A 14,099-nucleotide genomic window follows, 5' to 3' on the forward strand; every position below is an offset into this window, starting at 1 on the left:
CTACTAACTCTAACCCACTTCAGGCACCATCAAGAAAAGGCCGAGCTGTTGACGAAAGTGCTAGGGGTAATGTGACACACAGTCAAATGCAGGCGTACTTTCAAACAGCAAGAACGGTTGAACACATCATAGTCTATATAGCACAATCTTCTTTAAGTATCCAGCTGTCTTCTAAAGTGGTAATCTCTAATATGTCAGTTCCTAAATCATGTCGAAACTAATTTTACTGTTTTAACAACATAAAATGCACCATTTATAATTTACTTAGCATATAAAACTGCAACATTTGGCATATTTATGGATATTAAAAATTATAATGCCTCAGTATTGTACAAGCAAAACTGCAAATATACTCAGTCCTTGAGGCAGAAAACTGCCAGCTGTAGTACCCTATACTATCTTAGCACACGTAACTTAATTTTGCTATCTGGTTAGAGAGAGCGAAGTTATCAATGAAACGTTCAGTTTTCCTCTGAAGTAGGGGGGAAAACCACCACCTGATTTTTTTCCTCCCTCCTGCAAGGTAGGGCAATAAGCTACTTTTTACCCAGTCTGTGGGTAAAGGTGTCACAGTGGAGAGGAGAAAAGGTCAACTACATCAGGTCAAAAGGACAAAAGAAGGCATACAAGTGGTGAGAAGCAATGAACGCCCTTGCATGCTCCCCTCATGAAAATTAGGTATCCTCTCAGGTGCAGAAATGCTTAGGCTTAAGAGGTGCATATGTCTACAATATGCTCACCTTATCTTTAAAGCATTTCACTCATTCTAAAAGAGAAAATATTTCATAGGAGTTTTCCATTGGAAAAATTGGGGGAAGACAGGCTTTCACATCTCTACTACAGTCTCAGTGTTTATTTACTACCTAGTCATTTGGGGAGAAAGCAAGACTAAAAAACATGCTTACTGGCAGACCAGTTGATTTTTCAGCTTTGGAGAATGTCATCAAGACTGATGCGGTGTTTTGTTCACAGGGTGCTGATACTGATTAAGATTTGGCAGCTGAAAAGCTGGTCCCCAGAGTGACAGAAAGCTGTTGTGAAAATCTCCGATGAGTTGCAGGATCTGCATCATTTTTCAATACTCTTTTAGTGCAATTCAAGGAGCAGATGTTGACATATGAAAATTAGGCAGCTGGAGTTCTTATAATTAAATTTTATTTAACGTGTTCATATCCCGTCTTGGTGGTGGAAAGTCCTGTCAGGTCACAGGTGACTTATGATGACCCTGTAGAGTTTTCAAGGCAAGAGATGTTCAGAGGTGGTGTGCCATTGCTTGCCTCCCTCTTCATGACCCTTGTATTCCTTGGAAGTCTCCCATCCAAATACTAACCAGGGCCAAGCCTTCTTAGCTTCCAAGATCTCACAAGATCAGGCTAACCTGGGCTATCTAGGTCAAGGCACATCCTGTCTTAGCCAGCCTGAATAGCCCAGCTTAGACCAGACTCATCAGAGCCTGGAATCTAAGCATAGTTGGCCATGGTCAGTACATGGATCGGATACCACCAAGAAATACTGGAGTTGCTATGCAGAGGACGGCAATGCCAAACCACTTCTGCTTATCTCTCATATAGAATGAACCAGGGACAGGGTTACCATGAGTTGGTTGCAACTTAGTTGTAATTCTTAGTCGGACGAACTTCCAAGGCAGCTAACCATTAAAAACTATATCAGACACCAACATGCACCAGATAAAGACTAACCTCTTCCGTCTCATCCCCATCTCCTTCCCTCCCTGCACAGATAGTTGCCTTTACCTCTCCCAGGTATCCACAGCACTCCCCCACCACCACCAGCCCGTTGTCATTGAAAGGTTCAGTCTCTTGCTGTTCAAATACATTCCAAGTTCACATGGAAAGGTATCCCTGATGTTATATTTGAAGGATTCTATTCTCCTGAACATTTCAACAAAGGCTGACCTCTTGTTGGAAGACACGCAGTACACATGAACACATTAAGCTGCCGTATACTGAATCAGACCCTCCTTGGTCCCTCCTCAAGGTCAGTATTGTCTACTGAGACTGGCAGTGGCTCTCCAGGGTCTCAGGCAGAGAAGGTCTTTCACATCATCTACAGGCTGATTTCCTGTCTCAATGAATCAAACAATGAATAGTGCACAACTATGAGAATTAAGTATTACAGGGTATCCCACATATGTATTTTAGAAGGAACATTTTATCTATCTCCTCAAAGTATGTAGGACTGGGCAAAGTGTTCCACAAGACCATCATATAGAGAAAAACACTTCTAAATCAAAATACCCAGTCTCCTTTCTTGCACACAAGAACTTGTTCAACTGATTTCAATGGACAGAGGAATTTGTATGAAAAAGAAGGATCCTGAAGAGGTGCCAGGCAGATTCTTCAAAGATCACATGAAGCTGCCTTATACTGAATCAGACCCGTGGTCCATCAAAGTCTACTCAGACTGGCAGCGGCTCTCCAGGGTCTCAGGCAGAGGTCTTTCACATCATCTAATACCGATCCTTTAAACTGGAGATGCCGGGGACTGAACCTGGGACCTTCTGCATGCCAAACAAATGCTCTACCACTGAGCCACAGCCCCTCAAAACTAGCTCCCTGCTTTGTACATGGATGTCAACAGGAAGACAACCCAGCTGCTGCAGAATAAAATGTATCCTGCTACCAGCATAAGGATGCGAGCTGCAGTATTCCTACAGTGCCATCCTAACAACACTTTCCTGGAACTTCCACTGAAAAGACCTGAACAGGATTCTGAGTAGACCTGCTTTCTAAATATTCTTCAGGACTATGGAGCACAACAGTACACTGGTATTTAAAAAAGTATGTATTGCAGTGTCATCCCTGTGCACGAGGAAAGAAGCACCCAGCACGCCATCACAAGCCAACGAAAAGCATTCCTATCCAACATGGACAGATGAAGAGTTCTTCAGACATACCTACAGTTGCATGGGAACCACTTGCCCAGAAGGCAATCCCACGCTGTTGGAAACTGTCTCTGAACCACCCATGCATGTCACCGATTTTCACCAATTCCGTGGAAAGGAGCCATATCCTGGTCCTGCCAGTGTAGCTGGGTCATACAATCACAGCCCAGTCTTGCAAGACTGGCTCACACAGAGGTGGCTCCCATCTCGCTCCCGTTGCTCTGTCTTAAAGATACCTCAAATTCCAGGGTCCAGAAGGCTACAATCCTGCCCCCGCCCCCCCCCCCCCCCACTAAGCGACTGGGAACCTTCCTCATGTGGATCCCTGCCATCCTCCCCTCAGTCCTGATTGGATTCAGTTTTTATTCAGCAGTCAGAACTATACTGTTTTGTTTTCTATTGAGGGTTTTTTTGGGGGGGGTTTAAATCATGTCACAGGATTTTGTCACAGGGGATGCAATAAATCTAAATACTTCAGGGGGGAAATGACTGATATAGTCTACAAATGTTAAAGTCAAAAAAGCAAAATGCTAAGGATGCATTAAGAGTTACAATAAATACACAGGAGTTTGTTCAAAGAAAGTTCCACTTTATCAACTGACACTGTACCTAAGTGATATTTTTCAAACAATTCTGTTAGTAAGACTATATTATTTGACCTCGGTGTATGTAAGTGATCATTACATTCTCAGTGTATGTAAGTGGAGGGCTGGTTTTGCCCTCTTGTTCTTTACTTATGAGCTTGTTCACCACTTCAGAGCTTTCCAGGGTCGCTTCAAGCGATCCATTCTGCCACAGAACTGGCCTCCTCTGTTCAGATGGTGGCTCCTCTCCCACGGAATGCCTTCCCCAAGGAGGTACACATGTTACCCATCTTCCGTAAGAAACATAAGGTCATTCTTTTTAGGTAGGGGATCTCACACCTTGTTTCCTAAGGAGGGTATTATTTTGAGAGACGTTGTATAACTGTATTTTTCTTGTGTGATTTTGTGCTTTACTCATCTATTACCTGCAGGTCAGGTTTCTTTTGTAAGATGCCTTGAGCTGCTATGGTCAGTGGAAAAGGCTGTATAAAATAAATACATGCACAAATTGAGGGTGGGTGTCAATAATAATGCTGTTAACTTGGGGGGGGGCACTAGTGGATTATGGGTTAAGGACCGCTTGCATACATTTTTTTCTAAATTTGGTGCCAACTGAGGAAAGCGGGGAGTTAAATCTTTTACTCAAGTAACTAAAAGGTACCTTCTAGCTATGTAATGTATTCTGATAAACTGCCTTTGAAGACCACAGCCGCTTAACATGAGCCTTCACTTCAGAATCAAAGAGAATAAAGAGATGAAACTGCAGACAAGTGCTGGAGGGTTAGCAGAAAAAGATAACCAGTTGGCTCCATCTTGCAATAGCCAAAGACATGTTTTAACGCTGATATTAAATGTTGATAAAGTATTAGCTAATGCACTTTGGCAGTATATGGATTAAATAATATGACTGTCTCAGGGATTTTTTAATGTTTCCTCCAGGGAGCACTCCCTGGAGAAGACCCTGATGCTGGGAAAGATTGAAGGTCAAAGAAGACGGGGACGGCAAAGGATGAGATGGTTAGACAGTGTCATCGATGCAACAAACATGAAATTGAGCCAACTTCAGAGGACGGCGGAAGACAGGAGGGCCTGGCGGGAGATGATCCATGGGGTCGCGAAGAGTCGGACTCGACTGTGCGACTGAACAACAACAACAACAATTCTTCCTCTTGCAAGCCCACCAATGAGTTTCATCCTAGTCAATAGCTGTTAACAGGGAATCACTGATCTAGAAAAACAGATTCATTTTTTTAAATGAAGTTAAAATAGTTCGGCACTTCCCCTTTACAAGAAGGCAGCCTAACCCATTCATTTCCTCCCTCAAACGCTGGTTCCATATTTGAATTATGTACATTTTCAACATGTCACTAAAGCAATGTATCGTGTGAATTTGGATAGTCATTTTTCCATTTTTCCAGCTTTAGATGTCCTTCTATATCACAGGACAAGCATATATGGAGTACAGAGGGCTCAAACCCTAAATGGGATTGGAAGTGCAGGAATTATTCATTTATTTAGAAAAAAATGTGCATGTCACATGTTTGGGATAGCTCAGAAAGTAAATACAATAAAATTATTTTAAAAACATAAGAATCATAGAATCATAGAGTTGGAAAGGACCTCCAGGGTCATCTGGTCCAATGATTCACAAGGAGATCTATTCTCAGTGTGGCCAAGTATCTGCTACATTCCAGCCTTCCCTCCCCTTCCCTCCCTCCCTTACAAATCCTCTCCTATGGTTTTATTGCATTCCCTCAACTATTTCATTTCCCACAATAAAACTACTGAAGCAGCTTATACTGCTGACAAGATCATGCATTTGTTGACCAAACAATGATTCATAAACCCTGGTTTATCGTGATGTCCGAATGCAGCCTCAGTAGACATTAAAACTAGAGCATTAAAACTAGAAACTATTGGATTTAGGGGGGAAACCCCAGAGTTATTATGTTCTGCTCTCAATACTGTCAGCATCAGAAACAACAACAAACCTGCAACTCCTCTTTATTACAGACCACAGGGATGAAAATACAGTGAGAGGGTAATACCCAACTATTAAGTTACTACAAACTCTGGGAGAAAAGCTCTGCTCAACAGATTACCTACCGGATCAGTAAATCTGATTTGGATCCAAGGAGCTTTTTGACCAGTGATAAAGGAAGGAGGGATCCTCTTTGACCATCTCAAAAGGCATGCTGAGAATCATGGAGATTGCATGTTAAAAAGCCATGAGGAATGGAGGCTGTAGTACAGACAGAGATTGAAGAAGGTGGCTGGATCCAACCCACTGAGTTTACAAAACAATAAAAAGTTCTTCAACAACACACCATCATCACACACAGCCATGATTCAGACACAACAACAAAACCGTGGCAATCTAAAAACAGACTTGCACTCTCACATTAAACCATAGTTGGATGTTATGCTCTTTTAGCTAAACACAGAATTCCAAACCAGGATTAAGGCAGAGTTTGGAGGGGGGCCCCCAATCCCACAGACCACTGTTTATTGTTAAACCTGAAGCATGCCAAATGCCCAAAATTGTGTATGTACCTAAAGTGCCATCAAACCACAGCTGACTTATGGCAGCCCCTTAGGGTTTTCAAGGCAAGAGACATTCAGAGGTGGTTTGCCCTTGCCTGCCCGTGCATAGCAGCCCTGGGCTTCCTAGGCGGTCTCCCACCCGGGCACTAACCAAGGCTGGCCCCGCTTGGCATCCGAGATCCGAGATCAGGCTAGCCTGAATCATCCAGGTCAGGACTGTATAAAGTTAACAACACAACATCTATATAAAATCACTGTAGTATGAAACAACACATCCTTGAAAATGCTACCATCTCAGATTAATTTTCCCAATCAGAATTAGGTTATGTAAGAACTATAGCTTCCAAATCTGAATTTTAATTCCATGGACGTCAGAAAACAGAATGTTTGCAAATACTGAAACAAGTTTTACTCTCCCATGTTTGAATTTTGGTACATACATTTTCAAGTACAGATCATGTTGCTTCATATGCTGTGGAAGACAGAGAAAACCAAAGCAGACAAGAGGATCTAGTTGTGAACATTTACAGGAATTTCAGTTGCCTAATACCACAGGGCCTATTAGAATCAGGGAGTGAAGGGCAGCTAAATATTCCAGATCCTCCTTGACTTTAAAAGTATTTCACTCGTCGTCATATGTTCAAACATTTCATAAGATATTCTCAGCTCTTCCACTGGAAAAACTGTGTGGGAGGGCAAAGAGTCCTCAAGGGGGGGGGGGGGATCAGGAAAAAGTCTCACCCACCCTTTCCGTTCTCCCTCTCCAGCACACCCACACCTCAACTATCTCCACTCCCTCCATCAGAATCCACTTTCTGCACAGTCAAGGCAATTCCACAATTAAACACATCAAGCGGATGCCTTCACACTACTTTGGCATTAACAGCCTCGCTGCCTAGTCAGACACAAAACACACCTACCCTGGAGGGTTTCTTTGGTAAGCACAATCTCAAAAGGGGCAGAGAAACATAACCCTGCTTTTATAAAACACAGCACCATCCTCTGAAAGTAATCCCCCTTCCTAGAGAAAAACCTTAGCTGCCCGGATGCATTCATAATTAATAGCCAAGGATGCCAGAGTTCCTGATTTAGAGATAGACAACAAAGATCTCAACCAAAGAAAGCAATTGGATCTCCAGCCATTTTGAAGAATATGCCTTGTTGCCAGGCTGTTTAGCAACATGATAACACAGCCAACCACTCCACTTTATCTGATTCAAAAATAGTTTTAAATGGTAATGCTTACAGCCTGTGTGTTCAAACACCTAGCGGCAAAAACCGCAATGATTCACAGACTCCAGACTTCAGTCCTCAGAAGGCTATTGTGCTACTACCTTTAAGTCTATCACAACACCCCCTTATTAGGATGAGGTTCAAAAGTTAAAAATTGTATACCACAAAGCAGAACAGCTTAACATGGGACTGCCAAAGCATATCATCTTTAAGTAACACAGGGACAACACTAAGTAAAGATGATGGCCATCTGAGACAAGAAATAAATAAGTATTTATATGCCACCCTTTGCTAGACAATACCATAGTAGGTAGCCCCTCATTTTAGCTAATTTTCCATCAGCTGAGTCTTTTGCAAAGAAATCTCAGTTCTACTGAAGCCTGAATTAACTGCAATTGTTCAAAGATTTACATACAGACTGAGAGAAAACCCCACTGGGCCTTCCTTGGAAACGAACACTTTAAAAAAAAGGAAGGGACATTGTCACATTATGCTTTTCCATGAGTTGTGTCAGGATTTCCCGACATGACAGTCAATGATGCGTCAGCGACAAACCCACATAATCACTACCCAAAGCATGTGTTAACATTTTGAAACCTATCCATAACGCCCCAAAGGATTTTCAAACTGCAGAACACTGCTAGGGAGCAAAATACAAACTGCGAAATAAAAACAAACTTTAGCAGAGGAAGCAAACTATGACCAGAGAGGCCTGGGACAACTACTTGAAGTTGTCGGGGCACTAGAAAACCTTTCGCTGTACGGTGGTTCAGAAACATAAACAAAAATAACATTGGGGCCTAGGACAACCGCTACGCCTAAGCACCTGTGTCCATGCCGCCACCAGTCAGAGACGGCTCTGGGTTTTGAGGCAGGATTTGGATGAAGAGTGTGACAATGAGCACAGAGAAATAAATGCTACTATTAATACTCCTCTTGTTTTCCATTTAGATTTGTAAAGTCCAATGACCACTGCCTGATTTTCCTACAGGGTGGACCCAGCCTGCTCCCTTTCAATCCTGGCTATGCTTTTGTCTCTTCTTGAAGTTCCCTCGTCTTCCTCCATAAATTCCTTTGAGGCAGGGGTATGTCTGCTTATGTATCTCAAAGCACCTTGTCAGTCGATGGAGCTGTATTATTAAGTAATAAAATCACAATTCCAAAAAAATCAACATAATGAACAACATACAGTGGTGGATTGATAGCTTAGACAACCAGCAGGGGGAAATTCTGAACTTTTTTCCCTGCAGATATATTAAGTAGACTGCCAATTTTCCTTGATAGTAAAGGAAAAATAGATGGGAAGTCTACAAGTGCAAGCTCATGAAAGATGGAATATAAAGTGGATAAACAGAACAAACTGGTTTTAAATGTTTTATGCTAACCAGCTATGTTACGCCGGCAAATGTGAGCCGCCCTGAGCTTGTTCGCGGGGAAGGCGGAATATAAATATAACTAATAAATAAATAAATGCGACTGGGGCCTTATCAAAGAACAGACAACAATGCTGGGGTATCAAAGCTCCTTCTAAGATTAAAGAAATCCTTCAAAATTTGTTAGCAGTACAGGAATATACATCAATATGGTTCTTCTGAAGCAAACACAGTCTAACAAGTTGTCTTCAAAGCTGACAATTACACTGCCTTTTTTATTCATAGGGCACACAACACTACAAAACCCAAATACTTACCCTTCCTGTCTATTTTTATTTGTCAAGTAGTCCAGCAAAAAAATTTTTATCAGGCCCTCCATGTGAAATAAATCATTTCCACAGTGTACTGGTCAATAACCTCAGTTTCTGAAGTAGGCCAGAACACAATCATGTTGGTTGCCATGGAACACATCTGAAGTCATAATGGCACATGCTTAGCCTGATCATGACATCACCTATATGTTGGCTAGGACAAGTCTTGCACTTTAGTCCTGGTGACTGTAAGGAGTCAATACTTCCCAGATTCACCAGCATTCGCTCCACATTTTCTCGACGGAGGGAAAAGTCCAGCTGAAAACCACATTCAAATACCCCAGGGCAACGCCGTACTGACTGCAAAGTTACCCTTGAACAGCCATAAATCTATGCAGAAGGTACCATAAAATCCGATGATCAATGAAAGTGAAAGCGGCATGGACTGTGGAAGCTAGATGATCAAACGAAGTGAAAGCAGCACGCAATTCAGAAGGGAATTTCGTAAAACAACGGAGGGAAAAGCCAATGCAGAATCAGCCACAGATGAACAGCGTTCACATTCCTTATCTTTCTTGGGTCTGTGAAACTGCATCTTCGTCTTGGGCATAAACAGGACAGATAATGCCAGACACAGGAGCTGGGGTTGAACTATAGCTAGACTGGGTTTTAGGGGCCCTGGAAATGTCTCAAATGAATTGCACCAATCAGAAGGAAATATGTTAACGACTATCTTTGACAAACATGAATATCTAAATAAGAATAATACTTAGCAGTTATATATAGCCCTTTAAAATGTTTCAAGTTCTTCACATGTATCACAGCAGTTCTTAAAATTCACCCGTCAAGCCAACTAGAGTCAAAAATGCCCCTTTGAACAATTAGGACTTTACAAGGGAGTTTAAATTAAAGAAACCATCTTTAGATCCTGTGGATCTGACCAACTATCCACCCAGTGTCGACTCTCTTGTTCCTGGGCAAAGTAGTTGAGAGAGTGGTGGTAGAACAACTCCAAGCATTCCTGGAGGGCACATCAGCTCTGGACCGATTCCAGTCCAGCTTCCGCCCCAGCCATGGGATGGAGATGGCACTGGTCACCCTCACGGACGATCCCTGTAGGCACCAGGATCGAGGCGGTTCAAAAAAAGGTTCAGCACTGCTGGTGTTATTAGATCTGACAGCAGTGTTTGACACGGTCGATTACAATCTATTGACGCACCGCCTGGCTAACATGGGGATTCAGGGGACAGCCTTGAAGTGGTCTGTCTCCTTTCTCCAAGGTCGGGGACAGAGGGTGGCACTAGGGGAGGTGGTCTCTCCTAGATATCCACTGGTATGTGGTGTCCCTCAGGAAGCTATCCTCTCCCCAATGTTATTTAACGTCTATATGTGCCCCCTCATCCATCTGGCTCAGAGTTCCGAGCTGGGTTGTCACCAATATGCAGATGACACCAAGCTGTATCTGCTGATGGACAGCCGACCGGACACTGCCCCAGGAGGCAGCCATTGGAGGCTGTGACTGGGTAGTTGAAACAAAGCCAGCTGAAACTAAATCCATCAAAGACAGAGTTCCTGTGGCTGGGGAAGGGAGATTCAGGTTAGGGCGCCAACTCCCAACTCTTGGAGGCACGCCACTGACTCCAACACTAACAATGAGGAGTCTGGGTGGGGTCATGGATGCCTCCTTATCAATGGAGACCCAGATCACAAACATCGCTAGGCTGGCATTCTTTTACTCATGCCAGGCTAGGTAACTGGCTCCCTTCCTATCTCGCTTCCTGTCACCTACCCTCAGTTATCCATACAATGGTCACCTCCAGACTTGACTACTGTAACTTGGGCTGCCCTTGAGACTGACCTGGAAACTTCAACTGGTCCAGAATGCAGCTGCTCATGTTCTTACAGGAACTCCAGCTATAGCCCACATTCTACTGGTGCTCTGCCAGCTGCACTGGCTCCAGATTGCATATCGGATCAAGTTCAAGGTTCTGGTTCTAACCTTTAAAGCCCTATATGGTCTGGGACCAGCATATCTGCAGGACTGCCTCTCCTGGCATACCCCAAAGAGCACTGCACTCATCACATACCAACACTGGTGATCCTAGGCCCACAGACTATCTGACTGGCTTCAACTAAATCTAGAGGCTTCTCAGCCATTGCTCCAGCTTGGTGGAACGCCCTTCCAGCTGAGATCCGGGCTCTGAGGGGCCTGAAACAGTTCCACGGGGCCTGCAAAATGGAACTGTTCCACCAAGCTTACAGCTGAGATTTATGGAAAAATCCATCTAAATTAGGCCTCCCCTTTTCTTCCCCCCCCCCCCAGTCTGGCATGGTATGATTGGAATAATCCAGAGTGGTATGATGGTATTGCACCATCTGATTAGTTTAACACTGTATTGTTTTTATGTGTTAACTGTTCAATTTTTAAAATGTTTCACTTCATATCCTGATTGTATTTATTGATTATAATATGATGTTACCCACACTGAGCCCCACGTTAGTGGGGGAGAGCTGGATATAAATCTAATAAATAAATAATCTGATGACCTGCAATCCTATACCTTAATACTGAAGAGAAGCTCAAAAATAATATTAATTCATACAATACATGACCTTTTCTTTAATATAGATTATTTTCATTTTAAGACTTAAAGCTTCATCTTGCATGATACATTTTTATATTAAGGTTGCTATGTAAAGATTTATGTAATTATGTATTAGGAAATATAAGAGGACCTGTGATGGACAAGAAATCCTGTGAGGGATAAGAAATCCCATCTACACCCAGGGGTCCCTGCTTCCGCTACTCTTATTCGGACTGTTCCCCTCTTGCCCACCTAACACATCTCCCATTTCCACCCTCCTTCCCCAATATACAGTCAATCATTTTCCACCCTCCTCCCCAACCTCCTTGACTGCCCCCAATCCCTACTTAAAAAAACAAACAAACCTGAACACCCTTTTCAGGCAACACAAGATGTGGGGGGGGGGTTAGCTACTATTTGGGAGGGGGAGTGTTAACCCAATAAGTTTTCAACTTTTTAGTATTTTTATGCAAACCAGAAGATTACCTTTGGGTTGCAGAAAGATATACCTCGTTCTGTACCCTCTCCATGAAATTCTGATTCACATGGTGGGGCCACTCGTAGCTATTAGACTGCAAAGTTCAATTTACAAATTTGATTTTGAATGTATACTGAATGTATTCTACAACAATAAAAAGGTTAACAGAACAAAACCAATTTACATCAAAATGCTCAGAAAAATATCAAATCTGAAAACCTCAGAAGATAAATTCATGAAACAAAATACATTGAAACTGGATTGTGATAAATATATATGTTAGTACTTAGCAGAGAAGTATTCAATGTATAAGTCAGCTTCATAAGTTACAGAAGGATTTTATGCCAATAAAGGTGTTGTATTTGTTTGTTTGTACAGAAGGGAAATAGACTTTTTTTTTCCTTCTGAACAATTTGAACCTTTGGTCACTGTACCTGTTTGGCAAGTTAGTACGTGATTGTGACCCGAAATCCTATTATGTCACTACTGTTTGGAAGGCAATTTCTAGTCATACACACCTTGGCTGCAGTATATAACTGGGCTAGATCACAATGAAAATAGTCCAGATCATGAACACATTACATGAATTAGTTCAGAAAAAAAGTTTCAAGACTTACGCTAACTTTGAAGTTTTGCACGGAGCTATCCAGAAAGTGGACATTGCAGATGATCTCAGATCGTGTTCGTTCTTTTGGTAGTTCTGCGATTCGACTGTTATTTATTCTTCCACCTAGTGCTCGCAGCCGCGAGTTCATAACTATTGTTGAGCAACCTGCAAACAAGGAGACAGTCGATGATAGTTTCCTGTGTGCAGCATACATAATACGCTCTTGACCACACTCCTGCAAAATTCCACCTCACCAGATCAAAACTCACCATGTCAAGGAAGATATTGGATATCCTCTTGTGCTTATTGTGATGTTTTACTGGGCCCCAGGAGGACAGGAATGATTTGTATGCTTTTAGCCCACTCTTTTGTATTTAACAAAGCTCAAAAATAATACTATAATTCTGATGAGCTCTCAAAGCTCTGCATTGGAAAAACAAAATTCAGCTCAAAAGTCTTCCCCCCATGATATCTGATGGCTCCTTACATAACTTTGGCAAGATGTTCAACATTACGATGAGATGCATGTTTGAATATGTGTGGAGGGAAAGGCGCTAATGCAGTAAGCCCATGGAAGCATAATGTACCTGTCAGCTCCGTAGGACTGTGCAGTACTTGACTGCTTTCCAATGGGAATGAATGCCAAGCAACCGCATCTTAAAAAATAAAAGCATACATTTTTGTGGTGGCATTGGGGCCAGGCTGGCATCTTACACCTGACGATCCTAACCTCAGAGAATCAACCTTGCTCCTAACTGCATAGATCCAACCTTGGTGCTTTTTTCAAGATCATTTTGACATACAAATGCTTAAAGAAAGGAAACCCTGGCTCTTATCTTAAACATGACCAAAGACTTCTGGAACAGAGAATTCTGTAATGGTCATTCCACAAATAACACCTTCTCTACTGGACTCCCCACCCTACCCATCTAATAAGAGAAAGCACTGCCATGCATTCAATTCCAATTGCAGCAGACAGGCACCATAAAAATAGTGGGGCAACACGTTAATAAAGCAGAAAGTTGTGTTACATTTCTACAAGGCTAATAGGAAACAGGACATCTGCATAGGGAGAGATTATAGTTATTTCTGTTTTGAAACAATGGTGGAACTGGAGAATATACTGGTTTTATAGGTCAAATCATTCACCTTACTAACATGTAGGAATGGACATACTCCTTAAATTCTGATCTGGAGATACTGGGACTACTGAAGTGTTCTTACAGATACCCCAAAACATTTATGTAAATCCAGATTACTTACAGACAGGGGCCCTTCTCTCTAAATCTGATATACCAAGATGTGTTGATATCATCATCATCTGAGTACCACTTCCAGACCCTTTCCAGAGACTAGAAAACGTACGCACGCGCACACACACCCCTCCTATGGAAAACTCAAGAATCCCATCTATGATTATTCCTGGATTCTGACAATATATCTAGTATCCACACATTTTCCTATCACTTCCTTTGAATG

General features: G+C 42.4%; 1 protein-coding gene across 1 annotated transcript in view; it reads right to left on the reverse strand.

The window, feature by feature from the left end:
- Nucleotides 1-14,099, reverse strand: part of PTPN3 (protein tyrosine phosphatase, non-receptor type 3) — a 183,560-nt gene that overhangs the window by 106,720 nt on the left and 62,741 nt on the right. The window contains exon 2 of the mRNA XM_015420747.1: nucleotides 12,631-12,785. Coding sequence (XP_015276233.1) covers nucleotides 12,631-12,785 — 155 coding nt within the window. The remainder of the gene's footprint in view (nucleotides 1-12,630; nucleotides 12,786-14,099) is intronic.

The sequence above is a fragment of the Gekko japonicus genome, unplaced genomic scaffold (assembly GCF_001447785.1).
Source record: "Gekko japonicus isolate JY-2015 unplaced genomic scaffold, Gekko_japonicus_V1.1 scaffold438, whole genome shotgun sequence".
In the NCBI taxonomy this organism is placed as follows: domain Eukaryota; kingdom Metazoa; phylum Chordata; class Lepidosauria; order Squamata; family Gekkonidae; genus Gekko; species Gekko japonicus.